This window comes from Glandiceps talaboti, chromosome 3 (assembly GCF_964340395.1).
Source record: "Glandiceps talaboti chromosome 3, keGlaTala1.1, whole genome shotgun sequence".
Classification (NCBI taxonomy): Eukaryota; Metazoa; Hemichordata; class Enteropneusta; family Spengelidae; genus Glandiceps; species Glandiceps talaboti.
Genome location: NC_135551.1, coordinates 18,616,978 through 18,641,002, shown reverse-complemented (window position 1 = coordinate 18,641,002; position 24,025 = coordinate 18,616,978). Strand labels below are relative to the sequence as shown.

Here is a 24,025-nt window from a genome sequence, read left to right as displayed (position 1 = left end):
TCATGACTGACTTGAGTAAATCTATAACTACACTAACTGTAACTGGAGTGTTATTTTGTGATCAAACAACAAACCATAATCATAATTGTTAAAATACCAGCAATTTATAGACACTATGCATGTTTGAAATCTTGATTTTGTTGGGAGCGCTGATTTTAGGGTGTGGACCCAAAACTCAATTTATTCTATCATAATGTGTACAGCTGCACAGATACATTAACCCACAGGTGATTCCATACTGTTCAGGGTGTATGATATTATGAGTAAGCCATTATATATGACGAAAAGATTCAAAATATTCCAAATGCAATTAAGTGCAGTTAATACGTATGTAAGTCTTTTGAAATGGCAAGAATTCAATGCTATCTGTGTTACAATTTGTCCAAAACATTGAAATTAAAAAAAAAAAATTCTCTTCAAAATTCTGCAGGGTTGTATACGTACCTCATTGGTCTGTGAGTTGATATAATGTAGTCAGGTTTACTGTTTTTAAAGATGACACGACCTTTGGCCTGTACCCATAGCCATGAACCATGTTTTGTCATTAGTCGGAAATATATGAAGCCAGTCTCGCCTTTCCGTAGTACTGCCACAAAGAAAAAATATAATATTTATTGATTTGTTTTTTTCAACTTTATAATTTTATAGTATGCAAAAACATGGAATTTATAGAACATGTAATGTTTGTTTTTTTATGTTTAAAATGTACAGTACAGAAAGATACATAATCTCTTTGATTAGGACACACTTCAAATTTAAGTTTTTTGTATGTTGAGGGCGCTCTTTCATTTTCATAAGTTGAGGGCTCACTTTGAATTTCTGTCTGTAAGTTGAAGGAACATGGAATTTCTTTTTCGTAAGTTTAGGGTACCATGAAGTTGAGGGCACACCTTCCATTTCTTTATCTCTTGAGGGCGCACTTTAAATTTCTGTACATCTTGAGAGCAAACTTTCAATTTCCTTTTCAGAAGTTGAGGGCACACTTTCAATTCCCTTTCCTGAAGTTGAGGGCACACTTTCAATTTCTTTACATCTTCAGGGCGCGCTTTCAATTTCTTTTCATCTGAGGGCGTACTTTCAATTTCCTTTTCAGAAGTTGAGGCTGCATGTTGAATATCTTTCCAGTGGTCAAGTGGAGGATACGCTTTAAATTTCTATACATAAGTTAAGGGCGCACGCTTGAATATATTTTTTTTCAGAAGTTAAGGCTGTACTTTGAATTTCTTTCCAAAAGTCAAGGTGAGGGCACACTTTAAACAGAAATGAATCTGTTAAACAATTTTGAGGATAAACAAATCAAAGAGTGTCTTTATATATATACAACACTAAAGGTATCTGAAATGTGTTATTCATTAAATTGAAATATTTAAAAACAATATTTTTTACATTCCATAATTGCTAAGAGCTTATATGCATAGATAGGTTTAATACATAGAATGTATCACTGATTGATTGATTGATTGATTGATTGATTGACTGATTGATTGATTGATTGATTGATTGATTGATTGATTGATTGATTGATTGATTGGCTGATTGATTGACCTTTCACATCCACCAGGCACTGCTAACTTTGGGTAATCCTTGTCAACAGAGAAGGGAAATATTGTAAAACAGCGTAGGTTTCAATATATTTTACCATATTTATGGTGGGAAGCCCTGGTAAAATGATAGGGGAACTTTAATAGGTAGCTTTTACTTGCTTACTGCCTTTAACAAAAACACTGTTAGGGAACCTAGTAAAATGACTGGGTTAACACAAGTAGATTTTACCTGCTTACTGCCTTCAACAAAAACACTTACAGGGAACCTAGTAAAGTGACTGGGTAACTCAGGTAGATTTTACCTGCTTACTGCCTTCAACAAAAACACTGTTAGGGAACCTAGTAAAATGACAGGGTATCTCAGGTAGGTTTTACCTACTTACCACCCTTAACAAGAACACTGAGGCATCCACACAGATGGTGAATACCTATTTTGTACATGGACCCCAAAAGTATGATTATGTACAGTGTATGGAGTGTACTTACAATTTCCATGTTGTTCAGCTGTATACAGTAGGTCTTCGTAGTGTAACATGTGATAACCTCGACTTGAAGAGAATTCCTTTTCATTGTAACCTAAATACTCAATACCCCTATAACAAGAAAAAACACAAAAATATCTTTTCTGTCATGTGGGCCAATATATTTTTATCAGTATTTTATTATCATTGTGACTTACATAAGCCCTCCCCCATACCTGACCCCATGTACTTAGATATATCCATCTTCCCTTCCCCATACCTTACCCATGAACTTAGATATACCCCCTCCCCTCCCTCCCCATACCTGAACCATTGACTTAGATATACCCCTCCCCTCCCTCCCCATACCTCACCTATGGACTTAGATGAAGTCACAGTCGGCACACTATCTCAAAACTGACCTTAACAGAATAATTCTTTCTACCTCTTCATTGTTTTTTGTTACTTTCACTATTTTTTTCATTTGTTTTCATTTCCAGGTAAAATAAAGCGAAAGAATTCAAGTCACAGATTGAAAATACAAAACTGTAATGCAAAGTGTAATTTAAAAAAAGAAAACAAGTGAGCTATTTTATGAATGTCAAATTTGTAGGTGACAATTAACAATCATTATGATTGATTCTGACAAGTAACACACAGTCTGCAATATGCATGAATTAAAATGAAACTTGATAAACTATAGTTTTCATGCGTACTGAAGTATTGTGTGTAATTTGGTAATATGTTGCTTTGTAAGAAATCTACTTGTACAATATGTTAGAGATATTGCTTGGCACACATGGACACAAGCACAGATGGAATCCAACCATTTAGCATCGGTCTACATGCCAGTAGAGGGCTACAAAAACTATGCCATCATCATCATCATCATTATTGCTGACATCTTACATTACCAACCCTATAATTACAGTAGACTCTTCCATCTACATTCAAAATTTGGATCATTTCACTCCAAAATGGGTTGGATCAGTGTAATAATTGAGGGACAATAAACTTACCTTGGATCAATAGAAAGTGGTTTAAAGTCCAATTTATGTTTTGTACGGAAGATAATATTTCTTGTATGAATTTCAATAATTGAGGGTGGTTGAAGTGGACACGCCAACGCAAATAACGCCATTGGTGCATGGTCTTCTACAATCATGCCTGTGTCTTCGTTTCTCTTCTTTTGGCCAAACAGAGGTTTGATTTTTCCTGTGAAATGAAGTGCCTGAAAATAGAAACGAAAAATGAAACAAAAAAAAGTCTCATCAGAATGCAGACACAAATTACTCCAGAGTTCAATTTTTGTAAAAATTATGACTTTATGATATAAATTTGTTCTCCACAGTTGTGAAATTGCTACAAATGAATGTTTGTGCTTCAAAATGAAATAACGTTCACGATAGTTATTTTTCAAAATGATATTTGACAGTATATTAATATCAAGAAATATTATATTACAGTATACTTATTATTGTACATTACATTACATTACATTACATTACATTACATTACATTACATTACATTACATTACATTACATTACATTGCATTACTACATTACATTACATTACATTACATTACATTACATTACATTACTACATTACATTACATTACATTACATTACATTACATTGCATTTCATTGCATTACATAAGTTACATTACATTACATTACATTACATTATATTACATTACATAACATTACATTACGTTACATTACATTGCATTACATTACATTACATTACATTACATTATTACAAAATCTTACCAGAAATCCTGATGAATTGTCTAACAGACATCGAAATCTGGTCACAAAGTTTCTATCAGATGTACAGATACCGTCTATGGATAGAATAACACAGATGTCATCGAACTACATATATCTGGCTTGATTATAGGGCACAATATTCTTGCAAGCCAGGGCACATATTTATGCTGATATAATGAGCACGTCACAAGTTTGGATGGGTGCAGTAAAGAGGCCTGTGGTTTACAGCAATGATCGAGTCACAACAGTATTTCACATCTTGGCCATGGATTATTAAAGAAAACTAATAGCAGTGAAGGGAATGACACCAGCATCTACATGTATGCTGGTAATGGGTCAGCTGATGTAATAATGTGACATCAAAACTTTCTAAAAAGTACAACCTCCAGAACTGTTCTGCTGTCCATAATTATTAAAACTTTCGAACTGACTGATGTCAATCTACTACCGAAACATGCATAAATTAATTAGATATTCAAAGAACATGGCCAACACTGATACATCATGATGATCTTTACCTTGTAAAAGTCCATTCTGATCTGTCTGCTGAGAGACTTCTTGTGTTTCTGTATTCTGCTCTGTGTTTATCAGTGAATGGTATGTAAGCTGACGGCGAAACTCATTCCTGTCTTCTGTATGGATTATTTCATATACACTTTGATTCATGACATCACTCTGTTTGACATGCAAAATGTTAGTAAATTATGTAAATATCAACATACATATTCATGAGCTGATTTGCATATTTATAAATGTTTTGGTATAAGACCACTACTATTCAGGTTGGGGTCAGTTTATTTATTATTCAATGGTGATTCACAATTTTGAAAGCATTACTTTGAAAACTTCATTGTCGGAGAATAATATTTATCAAAAATTATCAAGGCGGTTTTGCAGTTGAATTGACTAAGAATATTGGCACTACTGAATGACACTAAAAAAATCAAATAATTTATTAGGAATTATGTACATAATAATACATCTAATTTGCATAAATTCATAGTTTTTAGTTTCACATAGTTAATACATAATTTGCAAAAATTCAAAATAGCTGATTTAACAAAATTTGTTGATGAAAATACACCTAATTTGCATAAATTCATAGTCCTTAGTTTAACAAAGTTAATGCCTAATATGCATAAATTCAAAATAGATATTGTAACAAAATTTTTTGATGAAAATACATCTAATTTGCATAAATTTATAATTTGTCGTTAAACAAAATTTTGTTAATGAAAATGCACCTAAATTGCATAAATTCCATATTTCAAGTTTTAAAAAAAATAAGAAATTACCTGATGAAATCCTAGGAAATCATGAATGGTTGTAGATGCGTAAAATATGATGCCATCTGAATCAACAACTATCATAAAACCATTCAAAGCCTGAGAAAACAAAGACAGTGTTAGAATTCTTGAATAAATCAAAGACAGTGTTAGAATTCTTGAATATTATTCATTCTTTTTGTGTTGAATTTACAGTAGCTGTAAAACTGGGACAATTTTTGGACAGTTTTGTTACATGTATTGGTTTAATTTTGATGTTTCATCCTGTTGTACATACTGAATTACCTGTATGCAGTCGTATCCATATGGTGATTCAATGTAGGATAAAAAAGTAGTTCTTTCACTTTGTGGGTAGGGGTGAGGGTAGGGGTGAGAGTGGTGGGGTATTGAACCATTTTAGTTCTAATATGACAAATACAATTTCACTTTCAATGGAATCTGTTTTGTACCCCTAAAGTACAAATATTTCTAAAAAAATGTCAAATTGAGAAATTAAATTTTTTTTTTTGTAATAAATAATAAAATTAAATGCATGGCACTAAAATACAGTAAAGTGACCATACATACTATACTAGGATATACTGATGTGAAATATTGATTGTGTGGTATAAATGATTATCAATTTTACAGGGGGGGGGGGGGGGTGTAGGCCTAACTAAAAGAATTTAGTTTTTTAACCTACATTGAACTATTTACAACTGACAACATCAGACTGTGGACAAACAGAAAACAGGGAAAACAGGGAAAAGTAAACAACTGAATTGGATTAATAACACTTGTCACAGCATGTTGGAAGTACAGAGACTTGTATTACATTCCATCATTTGATAAGAACAGTTTTATGGCCATTTTACATATAGTTCATGTTCACAAACAAATTCCATGGTGTGTAATACATGTACATGTCTCTGTACTTCCAGCATGCTGTGCCAAGTGTTCAATGTGTTTACTTTCCCTGTTTGTAATAGGTTCCGGTTGTCCATGGTCTGATGTCAGTGTATCTCATCCCTAACACTTTTCTCACCCAAAGTAACATTCTACCAAGAATAAATATCATATGATTATTATAGCAACACACAAATAATAATTTACCTTGTAATGTATCATACAAAAATAACATGTTTACTGTCAATGAATGACAGACTAAGAACGTTTCTTCATCTATATTTTGCAAAAAAAATTTGCACAAAACATAAAGATATAGAGAGAGTAATAATTACATACCTGTAGTAACAAATCTCTTTCATCTATGGAGGGTCCATTTTGTGGATGGGGTGATATTGACTTGGGCTGGTTACCATAGCAACCTTCCCCTGCCAAGGAAATTGCCTTGTTGCCATTGACACCTGCTAAGACAGCTGTAAATAAACACAGAAACTTAGGTCAAATGTCAATTTTCTTTTTCTCACATCAGATGTTAAAAGTTGTAATAATGTGTTTGAAGAATGCAACAGTATCCCTTGCTGATCACAGAGTTGTTCAGGAGTTGTTGTTTCTAGTTAGATTTTAAAATTGCATGATCAGTGTTCAGGCACCCCAAAAACAAGAGAAAGTAAGGGGAATAACATGTACCATTCTGAAACATACATACATCTGCGTCACGATGTGGCCGCATGTGCCAACATCATACACGTTTTCGAAGTGATCACACTATGTTAGCTAAAAGAACTGATAATGTATACAACAGCCGATGTTTTGCTTTCTTACTTCTTCTTTGAGATTTGAATAACATGCAATCCAGTTGTAATTTAATCTATCACACTGCCTGCATGCTTCTGATGTTACAAAACGGTCTCTGTGCAATTGACACATTATATCGCCCTCTATAGTTGCATGTGTACAATTTCTTTTGTTTTTAAGCACAGTCACACTGTTGGAGCTCAGTTTGATGATGGAAGTATATGGACAACTGCCATGGTTTGATATATAAACGATGTAACACATATTCATAATTTTTTTCTGAAAATAAATACATATGATGTGGTATCCTACAATCTAAACATCACAGAAAACAATTATCATTTTGGGAATTCAAAATGTGTCAGCAACAATTGCTACAATAGAATGTTGTCAGCCCTTCTGTGTTTTCAATATATGAAACACAGTTGTTTTGAACAGCTTTATGATAATTTGGTACTGAATACCGAACCCACAGTAAAACCTATCCTAATAAAATTATGTATTAAAGAAATAAAAAAAGAGTAATTGTTATGTGTAACAAGTTACTGAAAAATACTTATACAAAATGATCAGAAAAAGGATTAAGTCTGTGTGTGTTTGTGTGTGTGTGTGTGTGTGTGTGTTGGTATACTAGTGTATGTATGTATGTATGTATGTATGTATGTATGTATGTATGTATGTATGTATGTATGTATGTCTGTCTGTCTGTCACATAATGTGCATGTTGTAATGTATATTATTCACATTAAATTCATATATATATTCATTTATTTACAACTTCCTTGTCAAAGGTCATGTTTACACTTTTTACCACTGAAAGATCCTCACAGATGTTTGCATGTTGTGTCAACAATCAAAACTTTCCTCTGACAGCAAGACAAACAGAGACAAGAGTGTCTCTCCTCAGTTTTAAAATTCAGCTTAACAAAGACTGTGTACTTTATTTAAGTTCTGCTATCCACATGTAGTGATAGACTTGTGTACAGTAGATTGAAACACACACACACACAAGCTGACGACCACGCCATCTGACTACCACCACACCAGTAAAAGCCGATTACCAACAAGACAAAGGAGATACTCAGAAACGGATTAACCTGATGAAATGCACACCACTGTATATATATTTATCATTCTATTTTACAAACACAACAACATGCAAGCTGGCGACCCTTCTGATTTTAAAAAAGCCCTTCATTCTTAGTCTGATCTTTGACCTTTGACACAAGAGATCAAATTTACCAGCTACAAAGTTGATGAAAAATGACATATCTCTTTTTCGTGCAATCAAACACACAACATTTTTCAATCAGTGTACACACAAAAAATATGTCAATTTCACAAACATCTGTCAATTTTATTTTTTTTGAAAATTAAAATGAACAAATATTATTTACTTTCAAATCATTGATACATACATATTCCTAATTGTTTTCAAAACATTTCTTAATTACATACACATTTTAAAATTTTTTTGCCGTCTTCTACAATACAATTACTAAATAAGTGTTTTGGGAGAGATTTGGAGAGAACAAAATATAATAATTTACTTTAGAGGAATTGTCAACGAGTGGCTGATCAGATTACACATCAAATCAGATTTGTTAGTAGCCTATGATCACGATATCAATTACTACAATCACAAATTTGTGAAATGTGGCACTCCATCTGCTCTTTTAATAAGCTTATGGTGAAAATCCTCCTATTATTGTAGAAAACGAGAAAAAAGCCTGTTGATAATACTCTACCTTTCACTTAGTTTTATTTCCCATATTGACTTTTCAGACTATTTCCTCTCTTAATGCAAATACCACACAAAAGTACAAATCAACTTGTTTTTCAGTGCGGCTATTGTGAAATTCAACCTTTTACCCCCCTCAGGCAAATATTTTACACTTTGATATTTTTTAGTACCATTAATGATGAATGGGTTTATGATCCTTTTTACAGGAAAGGAATTTTATAGATACGATACAGATTAAATCGTGGCTGAGAATGGTGATATTAATATATAGTGTACATATATCCTTTAGGTAAATTACAAATATGTATAATATATATATAGAAAGATTATACACAATATACATACATACATACATACATACATACATACATACATACATACATACATACATACATACATAAATACATAAATACATACATACATACATACATACATACATAAATACATACATACATACATACATACATACATACATACATACATATCATACATACATACATACATACATACGTACATACATACATACATAAATACATACATACATACATACATACATACATACATACATACGTACATACATACATACATAAATACATACATACATACATACATACATACATGCATGCATACATACATACATACATACATACATACACATACATACATACATACATACATACATACATACATATCATACATACATACATACATACATACATACATACATACATACATATCATACATGCATGCATGCATGCATGCATACATACATACATACATACATACATACATACATACATACATACATACATATCATATCATACATACATACATACATACATGCATGCATGCATGCATGCATGCATGCATGCATACATACATACATACATACATACATACATACATACATACATACATACATACATACATACATGCACAAACACACACACATACATACATACATACATACATACATACATACATACATACATACATACATAAATACATACATATATACATACATATATATACATACATACATACATACATACATACATACATACATGAGATATAGTATATACATGTACAAATGTGCAAACACACACACACACACACACACACACATCCCCCCCCCACACACACACATGTTGACCTGATTATGCATTGTTAACAGGGAGAAAGCTTAGCCTAAATGCAGAATGTTTGGAAACCAATTGCCTTGAGTTTTTATTTCAATTTAAATCTGAACAGTACTATATAGATATATACAGATTTCCTATAAATGCATCTCTAACATTTGCACTACAAAGAGGTATTATACAGTTCTATTCAATGTTCCCTACATCTGATGTAAAGTGTCAGTCACCATAGCAACACAAATGGATGTTGATGAGGATGAAGTAGATTATGTAGATGTTTACATACATGTCATCACTGTGTGGTTCATTGATTTATAAATTGTATTAAATTTTGTAAATTTTTAGTGTATTAGTTATGGTCTGAAAAAATGCAGTTTCCATGTTTAAAAAATTGTGCTGCAAAGTTCTCTTCATTGTTATCTTTTGAAGCCCCCCCCCAAAAAAAACAAAAAAAACAAAAAAACAACAACAAAAAAAGCGCTGAAGATTTAGTATATCAATGCCAAATGAGTGGAGCAGTTCATCATCATACTACCACATGCTTCTTTATGGTTACTGGTACTGTCCAAAACGACTGCTTGCCAGAACACACCAGCATATCAAATATGTGCGCTGGCTAATGTGAGCATGGAGGAGTTTTGGAACGTTGTAACGTATCTATAACCTCGCGAAGCAATTACAGTATCAAACTATAGTTTTTCAGATCTTTCCATTTGCCAAACAGTAAAGATTAGCATATTTTGAACCAGGACTGTATTAAAGTATCCGTAAAATGAATATACTTTTAATATTATATATCATACTGGTAGGATATATGTCAGTCACTTTATAGCTATAACCTGGAAATCCATGTGAATGGGGATCTTAAATTTTGGTTTTCCCCGAATCATGCGCCTGAGGGGGAAAACTAGAATTTCAAATCCCATCTGCATGGATACCAGGCTATGTCACTTTGATAAAGAGAAGACTATAGGAATGTACCTCGACCAGTGATTTTTGACAAAATTTACCCCAGGATGCACTTAAAGTTTATACTTGACAACATTTCCATGGTAATATCAATTTCATTTTAATACACAGGATGATTACACAGGATGGGAAGACTATTGTTTTTGACCATTTACACGGAAAGACTGAAGATGGAACGACTCGAAAATGGTGCTGCTGCACATGTGCAAACATAACGAAACTGTTTAAGGGCATGTGTATTAAGTACATCATTGATGGATTTACCCTTGATGTCAAATTTGATTGTTTTCAAAATGTTGCATTTTCAGTTGCTTACACTATTTCATTTTTTTAATCTTTCCATTTTCATCCATTTACACATTTACAATTTTGAATGAAAGAATGGTTTTCAAACGATTTACTTTCATTTTACAAATTGTTCCTTTTTTTATATCTTTGTGTAACCGATAGGCACAACTATTTTGTTGCATTTTCATTTGAGCAAAGCATATCATGTAAACAGGGTCTGAATTGCCTTTTTAGGTATAATACAGCAAAGACATTGGAGGGAGGTGTCCATGGTTACAAAGGTTCCCAACCTAATTATGCCACAGGATGACGAAATCTATGTGAACATAGATTTCACTTCTCAAACCTTAGCAAAAACACTGTGACACACAAATGAAGGAACATCTGGGGCAATGTCAGTCACCGTGGCAACACAAATCGCTGTTGATGAGGATGAAGTAGCTAGAAATGATGATGAGATACTTTGTGTCATTTCATTTACCCATAATTCCAGTCTACTTGTCAGTTTCAATTTATACCGAGTCTTTGTTCATTTCCTCAAACTATGTCCATTTCTGTACAAAATTACATAAATGCAAAGACGAGATGTTCTTAGTAATTTTGCTCTCATTGGTTAGATATAATAAAAAAAATACTGTCATTTCAACAATCAAAATCCTGTCAATTTCTCTTTTTCACACCTGTTTGGAAATTTAATGTCAATTTCGTTTAATAAATTAATATGACATTCAATTTATTGAAATTTCACACGTTATGCTGTCATCCTTTGTCAGTCACAGAAAGATAACAAACTCTTCTTTCATTGAAATCGATTTCAAAATATGCAAGGAAACGTTGATATTGAGTTTTTGTACAACTCTTTTATAATACATCAAGTCAGCTTTCAAAATTGCAAAAGTATGTTCACATACTGGTAGACAGTGCTGTATTAAAAGCACTTTATCTTACAAACAATGATGATTGAAATACACTACAACTTCTTTGAAACGTGGCTAAAGTAATATTTATGGACCAAGTTCAAGTAGATACAATGGGTAAATTTTTATTCAATTTTCACTTATGAAAATTTTTCTATTTTTTTTTTGTATAGATAACTCTTTTGTACAGCTATACATATGTGAATTTAATATACAATGTACATTGCACAGTAAAAAAATCCATTTTTTTTCCAAAAAACAGTATTATTTGACACAAAAAATAAGTCTCCACGATATATGGATACAACTTTTCGAGGACCACAATGGAAATAAGTTTTAATTGCTTTGTTTGTGTTATCCTCGGCAATACGTTTAAATGTATGTTTTTTTAAGATATTTTATTGCCAAATAAATTCAAATTCAAATTCAAAATTCAACTTTTAGAACCACAGTGAGTATGAACTAAATGCAATATATTGCAACATAAATAAGTATACACATAAGGGACAATTTCATCCGTTCTTACTCAAATATTGAGTTCAACTCTTTTTACTCAAAAAACGGTATTTGACACAAAAATATCATACACAGTAGAATAGAATATGTATAGTGACATTTAGGGATGAAATGATTATATAATAATGACACGAAAAATTTTGATAAAAACTACCAACAAAAACTACAGTTTAATTTCTTCTAACTAAGAAACTTAATAGAATTTAATTTTCTTATCATTCCAAAATAGTAAAACATTTATTATCTGAATCAAAAAGTAGGACTGCTAATGAGATAATATTTAGAATGAAAACATACTGAGTATTTATTTATTTATTTATTTATTTATTTATTTATTTGTTTGTTTGTTTGTTTGTTTATTTATTGCATGCCTTTTGTATCAGGGCTCACTAAGCATGTTAGGAGCAGCACTAATAGAAAATTAAAATACATACATGTACACTACTAAACAAATTAGAGAAGATATGACTAGTAAATCAGATATAGAAACAAACAAAACAAAACAAACAAAGCCAAGGGAGGTAAAAAGAGTGAGAAAAAAAAATAGCATAATAATTGCAGCATAGATAAATATAAATAAACACGACCAAGTAGTCTTTTCTGACTTCAAGAAATATACAATTTCAACGGTTACTCAAAAGTAAGTAGTGTATGACTCAACAAGTAAGATGATACCATATCTAGAATATCTTAAGACATTACTGAGGATGAAAACATTGAACACAGAATGTATTGCCGTATAGATATATATATATATTAAACAGTTCTTACAAATATAAACACAGTAACAGTTATATCTTGTCATTTCAAACCAGTTACTATTTGACACAAAATGTACATTTCTTAGAGGTTGTATTGAGGATGAATTTATATAATATATTGCACTATAAAATATGAACAAAAGTGGTAATTATATCGCTGAATGAATCCCACCCCAAAAATGTACAGTATCACACATTAAACAATGTTACTCGACACAAGGCATGCTATTGTACGTGATGACACTATCATTGCTAGTGTTATCCAATACAGATATAAGAAGTGTTATTAAATGATGGCGCTATGCTGGCGTTGTTTATTTCAGACTCAAGAAGTGCTTTTAAATGATGACACTATATGCTAGTCTTATCCAATACAGACAAAAGATGTGCTATTACATGATGGCGATACGCTAGTGTTGTCTATTACAGACACAAGAAATATCACTACATGATGGCACTACACTAGCATTGTCTATTACAGACACAAGAAATGTCACTACATGATAGCGCCACACTAGCATTGTCTATTACAGACACAAGAAATGTCACTACATGATGGCGCTACGCTAGCGTTGTCTATTACAGACACAAGAAATACCACTACATTATGGCGCCACACTAGCGTTGTCTATTACAGACACAAGAAATATCACTACATGATGGCGCTATGCTAGTGTTGTTCATTACAGACACAAGAAATATCACTACATGATGGCGCTATGCTAGCGTTATCTATTACAGACACAAGAAATGTCACTACATGATGGCGCTACGCTAGCGTTGTCTATTACAGACACAAGAATTCGCGCGGCCACTACAGGCACAAGAAATATCACTACATGATGGCGCTACGCTAGCGTTGTCTATTACAGACACAAGAAATATCACTACATGATGTCGCTATGCTAGCATTGTTCATTACAGACACAAGAAATGTCACTACATGATGGCGCTACACTAGCGTTGTTCATTTCAGGAAATGAATAAACTGTAATTAGTCGGAGGCAAGACTAAGATGGTAGTGTGGTTCATTTCATCTGTCAATTTCAATCCTTCTACTTGTCACATTGTTGACAATATCCACCCAATATACGTCACTTTCCTCTAAAAATTTCATCACTGTTACTGAAACGTCCTCAATTTGAATCAATATTTCATACGAAAACATACCTCTATGCACTTAAAATAAGAACAAAAAAAAAACCCACACTCCATTCAAATTTTAATTTTTTTTTTCCCTGAGAAAATGTGGGCTGTAAACTAATAAGTTCAAAATAATAATACTAAGTGGGTGGGAAAATGGGTTGTGTGCATGACTTGTTACGTTGCAATATATAATGAAGTCCATCAATTTTATTGATTAAAAGTAACCGCTGCCGTGGTTGCCTTGCCTGTCATCCACATGAAATCAACATGCCACCGTAAACTACTCTTAAACAACATAATTGATTATCCGTTTTTCTCTTTTCGTTTTCATTTATACAAATTTATCCTGAGTGTTAACTTGTCTATACAAATCATTTTCATTCACTGATTGAAGACATTTGGATGGTTTATTTTTTACTGAATGGTATACATTTATACGCTGACGTGAAATGGAACATGATGTTTATTTCAGAGCTGGTTAAAAGACCATCCTTAAAAGTCATGGGGGAAATATATATTATTACGCTAGTTATTATATTTTTATTATTTTTTTTTAGCACCAAATACTTATTGAAGAAAATCCAATGAAGAAATATAGTTTATACGATGCAAAAAACGATTCTATACGAGGAAGTTTGGCCAAGATTTTGTCAAAATTTGGGTTACAACTTCGATAAGATTTTACAAAAAAAATTATCATGCTTTATCTTACTGGGACAAGGTCTGAAATATACAAATGACGGCATTCGATTTCATACATAACCTGAGATTCTAACGGTATCATGATGACATGAACATGATTCATGGAGCCTGCCACAGCTTGCCAAGTTCATTTCTATAACCATGACGATGTACAGTAATTTAATTGCAGTGTCTACAAAGCTTCAATTCAATTGGTGAAATTGACATCAATTATTGAAGAGTCTTTTTCCTATTTTCACATAGACAACTTTAATTTACTACTTACTTGGCTCTTTCAGTTAGATATATTTCTGAATGTCACTTTCACACAGTCAGCTGTAGTTACAACAAAATTTTGCTTTTTCAGATAATTACAGTATTTCTTATTAAAGTATTCCTGATATTCATCAGGATTTTTTTTACTAAACTTTGACAAAAACTTTCAATGAATTAAAAGTATCATAATTACAATATCAAGTCTTAGAATATTAACAGAAAATTTTGAGCAGGTTTGTGATATGATTTTTATAATTGACGTCTTTTAGGCCAAAAAAAAAAAAAAAAAAGAAGAATTATTACTGGTCAGGACAGCTTGGCTAAAATGGTGCAACGCAATTTTTTTTTTAAATTCTCAATAAATCTGTCATGCAATCTACTATTTATGGCAGTTACTGTTCTTTTTATTTAATACTTTACAGCAAGTGTGTATTTGGGGCAGATGTCATATGCTTGTTCATGATTGGCTCTGAAGTTGTCACAGATCTGTAGCCTGAATGAGCTGGACAAACACACACACAAAAAGACCGATGCAGGGGTATTTAAGTGATGTGCGAGCTGACCAGAAACAATTTTTTTTTTCAATGAACATTTTATTTATCAGTTCTATTGAAATAAATCTCTTTTAGATTGAGTGAAATCTACAGAAAGCTACATTTATATCATCTAGTACCATGACATCATTAATTTACATATTACTGTTAGTAATCACATGATCAATTTGTTTATCTAAAATGCTATGACATCACCACTTTGTGTGTATAATACAATGACATCATTTGTTGTTGTGAGCACAATCATTTGTTTTTGTGCCCACAATACCATGACATCATTAATTTGTGTGCAATGCAAAAACTTCATTTGTTTTTGTACACACAATACAATGACTACATCAGTATGTGCCCAATTACTCAATGCTATCATCAAATGTAACATAATACTATCATAAAATCTAAGGCCTCAGATGTAATGACATCATCATGCCGTCACAACATGATGACATCACCCCACTTTGTGATACCATCATTAGCATTAAGTACAGGTAAACAGACGTTAACATTGACAATGTAGTACAGTACAGCTTGGATACAAACTTTGAAAATCTTCCTTCACAGAAATCACCTATGATAATTTCAATATCAACATTTCTGAAATTAATGTATTCAAACTGAAAGCTTAACTTTATAGACTGGCACACGTGTAGATTTCAAGTATATAATAACCTGTCTATAGGTGACAGAATGAACACTTCCCACCTAACTTGCCAACATTAAGTCAATTTGTCAGTTTCCCATATTAAATTTTTTTACAATAAACCCCTGTGACTGGAGGGTAATTTGCTTAATGTTGATTCGATCACACTTTTTATTTTTGTGAAATTGAATGGAATAACAGTGCTTTGACTGCTAAGTGGCTCCTGGCCTTGATAATGATGGAAGGTTGGTACATCTGTCAATCATCCTGTCAATCAAATCACTACATGTAAACCCGCCTACTTTTGATATTCAATGACTTACAGTACACAAGTTAGTTATGTTTGTAGACTGAGTAGTGAAACAACAAACCAACAGATACGCCAGTAAACAAACTAACTTATCCACCAACAATTACATTTTTCCTATGGGGGGGGGGGGGGAGGGGAGGGGGGGGGAGAGGATGGGGAGAGGGGGCTAGCCATGTTTCAAGGTAATTACTAAACCAAATGGTTAGAGTGGCCGGCTTGGAATCTGCAGGTTGCAGGTTCAAGCCCCATCGCTGCCATTTGTTTCTGAATGACTAAAGTCCTTGGGCAAGATTTGTACCATGACTGTGCCTCAGTCAACCCAGCTGTATAATTGGGGACCTGGTAGGATAGAGGTTGTAATGTGAATGCTTTACTCCTATGTGCTTATAAAGGCTGCAATGGATTGTATGCTCCCCAGGGAGTTGAGGCAGTATAATGGGCCATAATGTGTCGCTATACCGATAGATCTGAGCCAGGGGTAATAAAATTGTAAAGCGCTTTGAGCACACAGCGAGAAAGTGCTACATAGAAACTAACATTATTATTGTTATTATTATTATTGTTTTACCCAAGAAGTCAACAAAGTGTCTGGTGGCCATTTTGAAGTCCAATAAGGATACATTAATTATTTCTTACATGTTCAATAATATTACATGATCACCCCTTCATTTTTGAATTGTTTAAAAAAAAGACGAAAGAAAATGTTTTTCTTGAACAAAGTAACAGTAAAAATGTTAAGAGTTATTTCTGAGGCACATACTTAGACATCAATCTATACAAGAATACAATAATGTCGACAATATATATACAAAGGTGAACACTATATACAATTCATTCATTGTTTGTACGACCAGGACATGTCAACACGGAACCATACAGTCTATGTCTTCCTGAAGAACAACTCTGTTCTCACACTGACAATCTGAATTGCTTTGTTTAGACAGTTGCTGTGGACGAGTAGATTACAAACTAAACATCAGCCATAACTAAACAAACACTACAACAATACGAAGCAGAGATGAAAGAAAAACTTTTGTAACCCAGTTAAATATTGTGTTTGTTATCATTGCTAGTTGAAATAACAGTGGTAGAAACAACATTAGTTTGGCCGAAGCTCTGCTTATTTATTTCAACAGTATCAAATATTGGAGATCAATTCTTAGTTGTTATGGAAGTTTAGCATGCTAGTAATTCAGAAAGACAAAATCTAGCAGTAATCAATGATTTACTTAGAGTTGAGATTTGATTAGCACTGTTATCTACATTATTAGAATATTAATAAATATCCAATTCAAATAACATTTTGATGCTTATTGCATATTTAAAATAAAGGTTTTAGAGGAACATTGGTATAATATTAATGATATAAACTTTATAATAAACAAAAGTAAATTTGGAAATTCAAAAAACAGTTGACACTTGTGCAGCACCCAAGTACTCTAGTGTTAAAGCAGGAAGAAATCAGAATACCTGGGGAAAACCTGCATTGCTCAGTAGGGTAAAACTTAGACACCCTTCATTGGAAATTTTAATCAAATGCAGCTGATTCTGGGTGGGTTTGAACACTGACTGCAGTGGTATAAGACACACAAGCTAACTCACTTCTTAGCCACCATCAATTCATTGTCAAGAAACGTTTGTGGGTATATGTATCTGTGTAGTTATTCTTCTGCCTGACTGTCTGTCGGACTTCTTTAATAATGGTACTCATCCTTGAAATAGTATGAAAATATAAGTTCTATAATTATTTTAGTTTTATGTAAAAAAGAAGTTTATTGATTTATCCTCATAATGTTTTCTGTATGTAGAATAATATTAACATAATTCTTTTCATATGAAAGAAAAAATACAACAGCACTGTAAAGTTCAGACCTGGACGGTACATCACTTTAAAAAAGATGTGACGTCACACCCCTGGAACCTGGTGTTTTGACAGGAAATGTGTAACTTAAAGTTCACTTGTTATCTGATACACATGTCTGAATGAGTAAGTGCATTTTATTTGTTAACAAACACGGTGTGTTGCATTGTAATCACTCTGTAAGAGCCATGGCATCCAAAGTTTTCATCACTATGTTAAATTTGGTTTATGTCTTTTTTGCCTGATGCCAGTCAGTTCAATTAGGGTTGGAGGGGAAGGGGAGGGGGGAGTGTAGTCTTTTGGAAATTCAAAGTTTTTCTAGTCTAGATGCTACACATGGTATCGAATCATCTCTTCACTTTGTCTAGCTCACTCAGCAATCAAGAACCAAAAGTTGTTCATGCAAATGAGTATACCCCCAACTGTAACAATGACGTAAACAGTAATATATATATATATATCCTGAATTCTGTGACTGATTAGCAAAGAAATGTGAATGACTGTGTAGGTGGCTTTGGTTGAATTTGAAATTTCATTTCAGGATCTCATTGAGCTAGACGTGAAGAGAGATCTTGAGATTTGATGCCACAGACAGCACTAGACTATAGTTTTTCTAAAAACATGAAAGTCTGGGTTGTTGTAGCATATGCCCCCCCCCCCCCCCCCCCCCCCCCCAGGCATAATCATGTGTGCATCAGACAACTACAGCACTTCAAAGCTGGTGAACATCGAAATATAAATCTATATTACAAATGCTAGGACTGGTTCAATACAACACTCTTTGTTTTCAGGTAAAGTAAAAATAAAGTGAAAAATGTCTTTCTTTCATTGTATCCGTACGAATGACCTCTGACCTCCAAGCTGCTGTATTGGTTGGTACATACTGAGACTGACCTCTTGCTAACTGCCTTTAGGCAATCAGCACCCGTACTATGGCATCATAAAATCACTGTGGAACTGTTTCACAATGAATAATACGCCCCAAACAGTAAATCTTAAAAAAACAATAAATACTATGAATAGATACTACAAAATAAATCGACTTCTATTGTTGTAAACAATTTCTTTGTACAATTTAAACTATTTTATCTCATATCAATGAAATTTAAAACATTTACAAATGTATGTGAAGTATGTTTTATAATGATTTCAAACGGTCTATAGTTTATTTTTTAACAGAAAAGAAATGTTAAAAAAATAATAAACAACATCTCTTGTAATCCACAACATATTTTTTTGTTAACGTCGTTACTCTTAGTTTTGCACTGATTGCAACGACTCAAGCATGTTGATTAATGTTAGACCTGTCTAGGGTTAACTTGGAGAATTTTGAACTCACCAGGTATATGCGGGTATATGCACTAAAAATGACATTCTCTGTTACAAAGTCTTAATGTATATTATAAGTTCACTAAAACACCTCCCTGTATCGTACGTGTCACATGTACCTATATCTGTCTGATACCAGCTAAACTCCTTACGGATAGCACAGCTGGGGATTTCGTTTGATATCCTATTCCTTTCAAATAAGCATTACACTTTGTATAACCCAACTAAAATTTTTTAAAAAAGGAGGGGAGGGGGTTCATAATTACCACGCAAATATCAACATCTTACCAAAACAGCCATTAGATTTTATAGTCCATAATATTATTTTTTACATGTAAAAGTTAAACTTTCAATTATGGAGACATAATTTTATCTAAAGATTATTAAATGCACAGGATTAGGATTAAAGTTTGGAGATGAAAAAAAGTTGTTTGGCAGAGTTTAGAAAAAAAAACTTGCTCAGGAAAGTGATCTTATACACCTGGGATTGAATCCTGGGCCTTTAAGCATTGAAGTATCACTGTATCAGTGTATCACTATTTTATTCTCAAATTTTTTGTGTGAAAAATTCTATATCTACATGTGAAATAACTGCAAACAAAAATGGCATGCAATCTATTCAAAGGGACTTGTTCTAGGTGAAACACACAGTTGGCTGTTTTATGTATAAAATCTTTTACTTTCACTGCATGATGTTATAAACACAGATACATTCAAAAGTTTAGATAAAAAATGCATGTAAATTTCTGCACACCCAGAATATGTTTAACATCATTAAAAAAAAGCGACAGTGAGTTTGAATAAATCTCAGATTGCAACACATGACGCTATTACAGTACCGTGATTCACACACCAAAATGTATGCTACAAGTACAAGTGTTCTTGATAAATTTTCATTGACTTCTATCACAAAGTATTGGGATTTTCTCACGAGGCTTACCAGTGAAAGAGAGCTTGACCTTTGCCCTTTAACCTCTCCTAAGCATTAGTTTTGATTGGAGTAGTGATGATTGTAGTGTGTAAATGAGAATGCCTCTTCTAGACATGCCTATTCTGTGCAAAGTTCTATTGAGTGCGATAAAAGCAGTCAATACAGACGGGATAAAAATTCATTTTCCGGCTGAGTGAGTTTACAGTGAGACCACAGACTGCTACCATATTGTAGAGAGTACCAAAAGAGAAACTGAGTAGCTGTGATAAAAAGGGGGTGATCTGCCATGTTACATTATATACTTTCAATTCTAATAGCTTTTCAATTGATGTCATCAAACACATTTATCATTTTTTTCCCCCTAGAATCTAGTGTCATTTACACATTTATGAATCAATAACGTTTTCATTTATTTTATGGACGCTGTGTAACTTTTTTATTTGTTGAATTTTCGCACTTATTTTTGTCGACATTTTTCAGAATTTCTCACGGTTCATTTATGGATGTTTAAAAGGCTTGATTGTGATCATATTTTTAAAGTTTTTACCTCATAAAAATCCATATCTTTGATAATTTCTTTTGAACTTGAGCAGACATTTCAGTTATACATACTTTTTGTTCACTTTTGTAAGAATCATTTTATTTAATCAAACAAATTTTAACAAAACAAATAAAGAATTCTTTCCTTTTTTATTCATTGTCTGCTCTCTGTCGCAAAAAAAAGTAAAGTTAACAATATTGGAGTAGACATTATATGAAAATGACGTTATTGACAAGTAAACAACACCATTCATATCCAATCAAATCTGGGGTGAGGAGGTTTTTTTTTTTTTCATATCTTCATATGTTACTTCAAATTTTGAAGAAAATTTGCCAAGCGAATATCTTTTCTCATTCTCATGGAAATAGAGTCAATGTCTTTTGAAAAATTATATATTTTGTCAAATAATGAGTTTTGCTCAAAATGTAAAAAATTTCAATTCCCTATAATTAGATAGTCGACTTCAGAGCACCTGAAATTACTTTAGTCTGGAAATCATTCATAAGTTCTTTGGTAAAGGTTTCAAAGATAATTCTCAAACTAAGCATGAAATGAAATGATCTAACCCCTGCCTCTATACATCAACATTACCCTGTACCCTGAGGGTTTCTAGTATCTTTACCCTGTACCCTGAGGGTTTCCAGTGTCTTTACCCTGTGCCCTGAGGGTTTCCAGTGTCTTTACCCTGTGCCCTGAGGGTTTCTAGTATCTTTACCCTGTACCCTATGGGTTTTCAGTATCTTTACCCTCGTGTGCTGTAAGGGTTTCTAGTATATTTATACCCCTGTACCCTATGGGTTTCCAGTATCCTTTACTGCCCTATGGGTTTCCAGTGTCTTTACCCTTTACCCTGAGAGTTTCTAGTCTCTTTACCCTGTACCCTGAGAGTTTCCAGTGTCTTTTACCCTGCACTCTGATTTTCCAGCATCTTTACCTTGTATCCTATGGGTTTCCAGTGTCTTTACCCTTTACCCTGAGAGTTTCCAGTGTCTTTACCCTTTACCCTGAGAGTTTCCAGTGTCTTTACCCTGTACCCTGAAGACTTCCATATTTTTACCCTGTACCCTATCAGTATCTAGCATCTCTGTCATGTTAACAACAACAATCCTCTCCACATATTCAACTACACATGTTGACTGCTGTAGAGTGAAAACTTTGTGAAGTATGAAATTTACTTGATGGTATGGTTTTTCAATTTGTCATCAGTCATTGCAGCTTGGAAGAGAGAAAACTTTTTCCAATCTGTTTTTAGTTTATTCTTGTTTCCACATAGTTTTCAGAGGCAAAAGTGCAAATTTTTTTAGAAACCTTCCACTAGTCAATCTAGCAAGTGATGTTGAATTTTCAGATAACTATCAAAATGCAGCCTGCAAGTGACTTAGGTTTTTCTTCAAATTTGAACTTAAAAAATTGCACATCAGTATCATAAATTGAAATTTCAAGTTTTACATGATTTTATAGTTGTTTCTTTTTTTTTCAGATTAAGGTTTTTGTAGGAAGATTTTTTGACTGAAACTTTTATATTTGTAGTAAACTAAATTAAAGTACAAATGATCAGTAATATTGGTGGAAACTGAAATTTTGTAACATTTACACAGATTTAATTTGGGCGGGAAAGGAATATGTTGTAAAAATTTTGTGTGGTAAATAAAATATCAGTTAGACTTAAAATTTAGGCACAAAAAAAAAGATAATGGAAGTCAAGCTGAAATATAAAGAAAAAAATTATAAAGTGTCAGCCAAAAAAATACAAAAGTCTGAAACTTAAAAGTTATGATTTTGTTTCAGTCATCGTAAACAACTCTTGATTTTTCCCATCTTGATACCATATTTAATGATATTGGGTATCATCTAATTAAGTTGGATATACCATCAAAAATTTCCATTAACTTGGTTCAGTGAAACGGCTGCTCTTGAAAACCACATTATTGTCATTTCTGAACCATCTCTACGTACAAGCACCCAACCTTCCATATGTGTTCTCTGTGTACCAACCATTGCTGCATTTTCCTCTGCAACCTGCAAAAACGATTTTTCATTACAGGACCCTGACTCCATTGTCTGACACTAATCAAAATCTGATGTTGTCGCTCCATTTCGAGCAAGATGTGTTCCGTTATCTTTTTATTTACGAGAAGGCTCCGTGCATGTTACTATGACGACGTCATGTCTTTTTACCCCCATCATACATTCATAAAAATTGTTCGGTGGTTTTCAATGACATGAAATAGACTCTTTTTAATCAGAGGTCCATTTCAATGTTGATGTCAATTTTGCAATGTATGATAGTTGATTTTGCTACTTTCGCTCGTTGATACGAAAACAGACAATTTGATTGTCACGCGATTCAAGCAAACATCTGGATCACCGCTCTACACTTTATTAGGTTACTTGTGCATGCTACGATAATTGATGAGATATTCTAATGTCAAATTTTAGGTTAAAAAGTTTAAAATCTTTTATAATTCTCAACGTTGAGTCTGTCTAACTTTAGCAATTATTTATCATGGCTATATCAACAAGCAAAATATAATCATTTCATTTTTGCTTACTTTGCATCAACTTAGACAAGGTGACAGATTTTATAATTTCTTTGAAGTTTACATCATTTTCTTGCAAAAATTTTAAATGAAAGTATTTTCTCTGAAAAAAAGTGTTGAAATTTTCTCCTTCTCTGTCG

The 24,025-nt window shown here is 32.8% G+C and overlaps 1 protein-coding gene across 1 annotated transcript in view; it reads right to left on the bottom strand.

Moving 5' to 3' along the window:
* LOC144433153 (uncharacterized) overlaps positions 1 to 24,025 on the bottom strand; it is a 77,762-nt gene that overhangs the window by 3,653 nt on the left and 50,084 nt on the right. The window contains exons 4-10 of the mRNA XM_078121463.1: positions 6,287 to 6,408; positions 5,072 to 5,161; positions 4,295 to 4,451; positions 3,777 to 3,850; positions 3,025 to 3,236; positions 2,031 to 2,137; positions 445 to 586 (exon numbers count right to left, since the gene is read on the bottom strand). Coding sequence (XP_077977589.1) covers positions 445 to 586; positions 2,031 to 2,137; positions 3,025 to 3,236; positions 3,777 to 3,850; positions 4,295 to 4,451; positions 5,072 to 5,161; positions 6,287 to 6,408 — 904 coding nt within the window. The remainder of the gene's footprint in view (positions 1 to 444; positions 587 to 2,030; positions 2,138 to 3,024; positions 3,237 to 3,776; positions 3,851 to 4,294; positions 4,452 to 5,071; positions 5,162 to 6,286; positions 6,409 to 24,025) is intronic.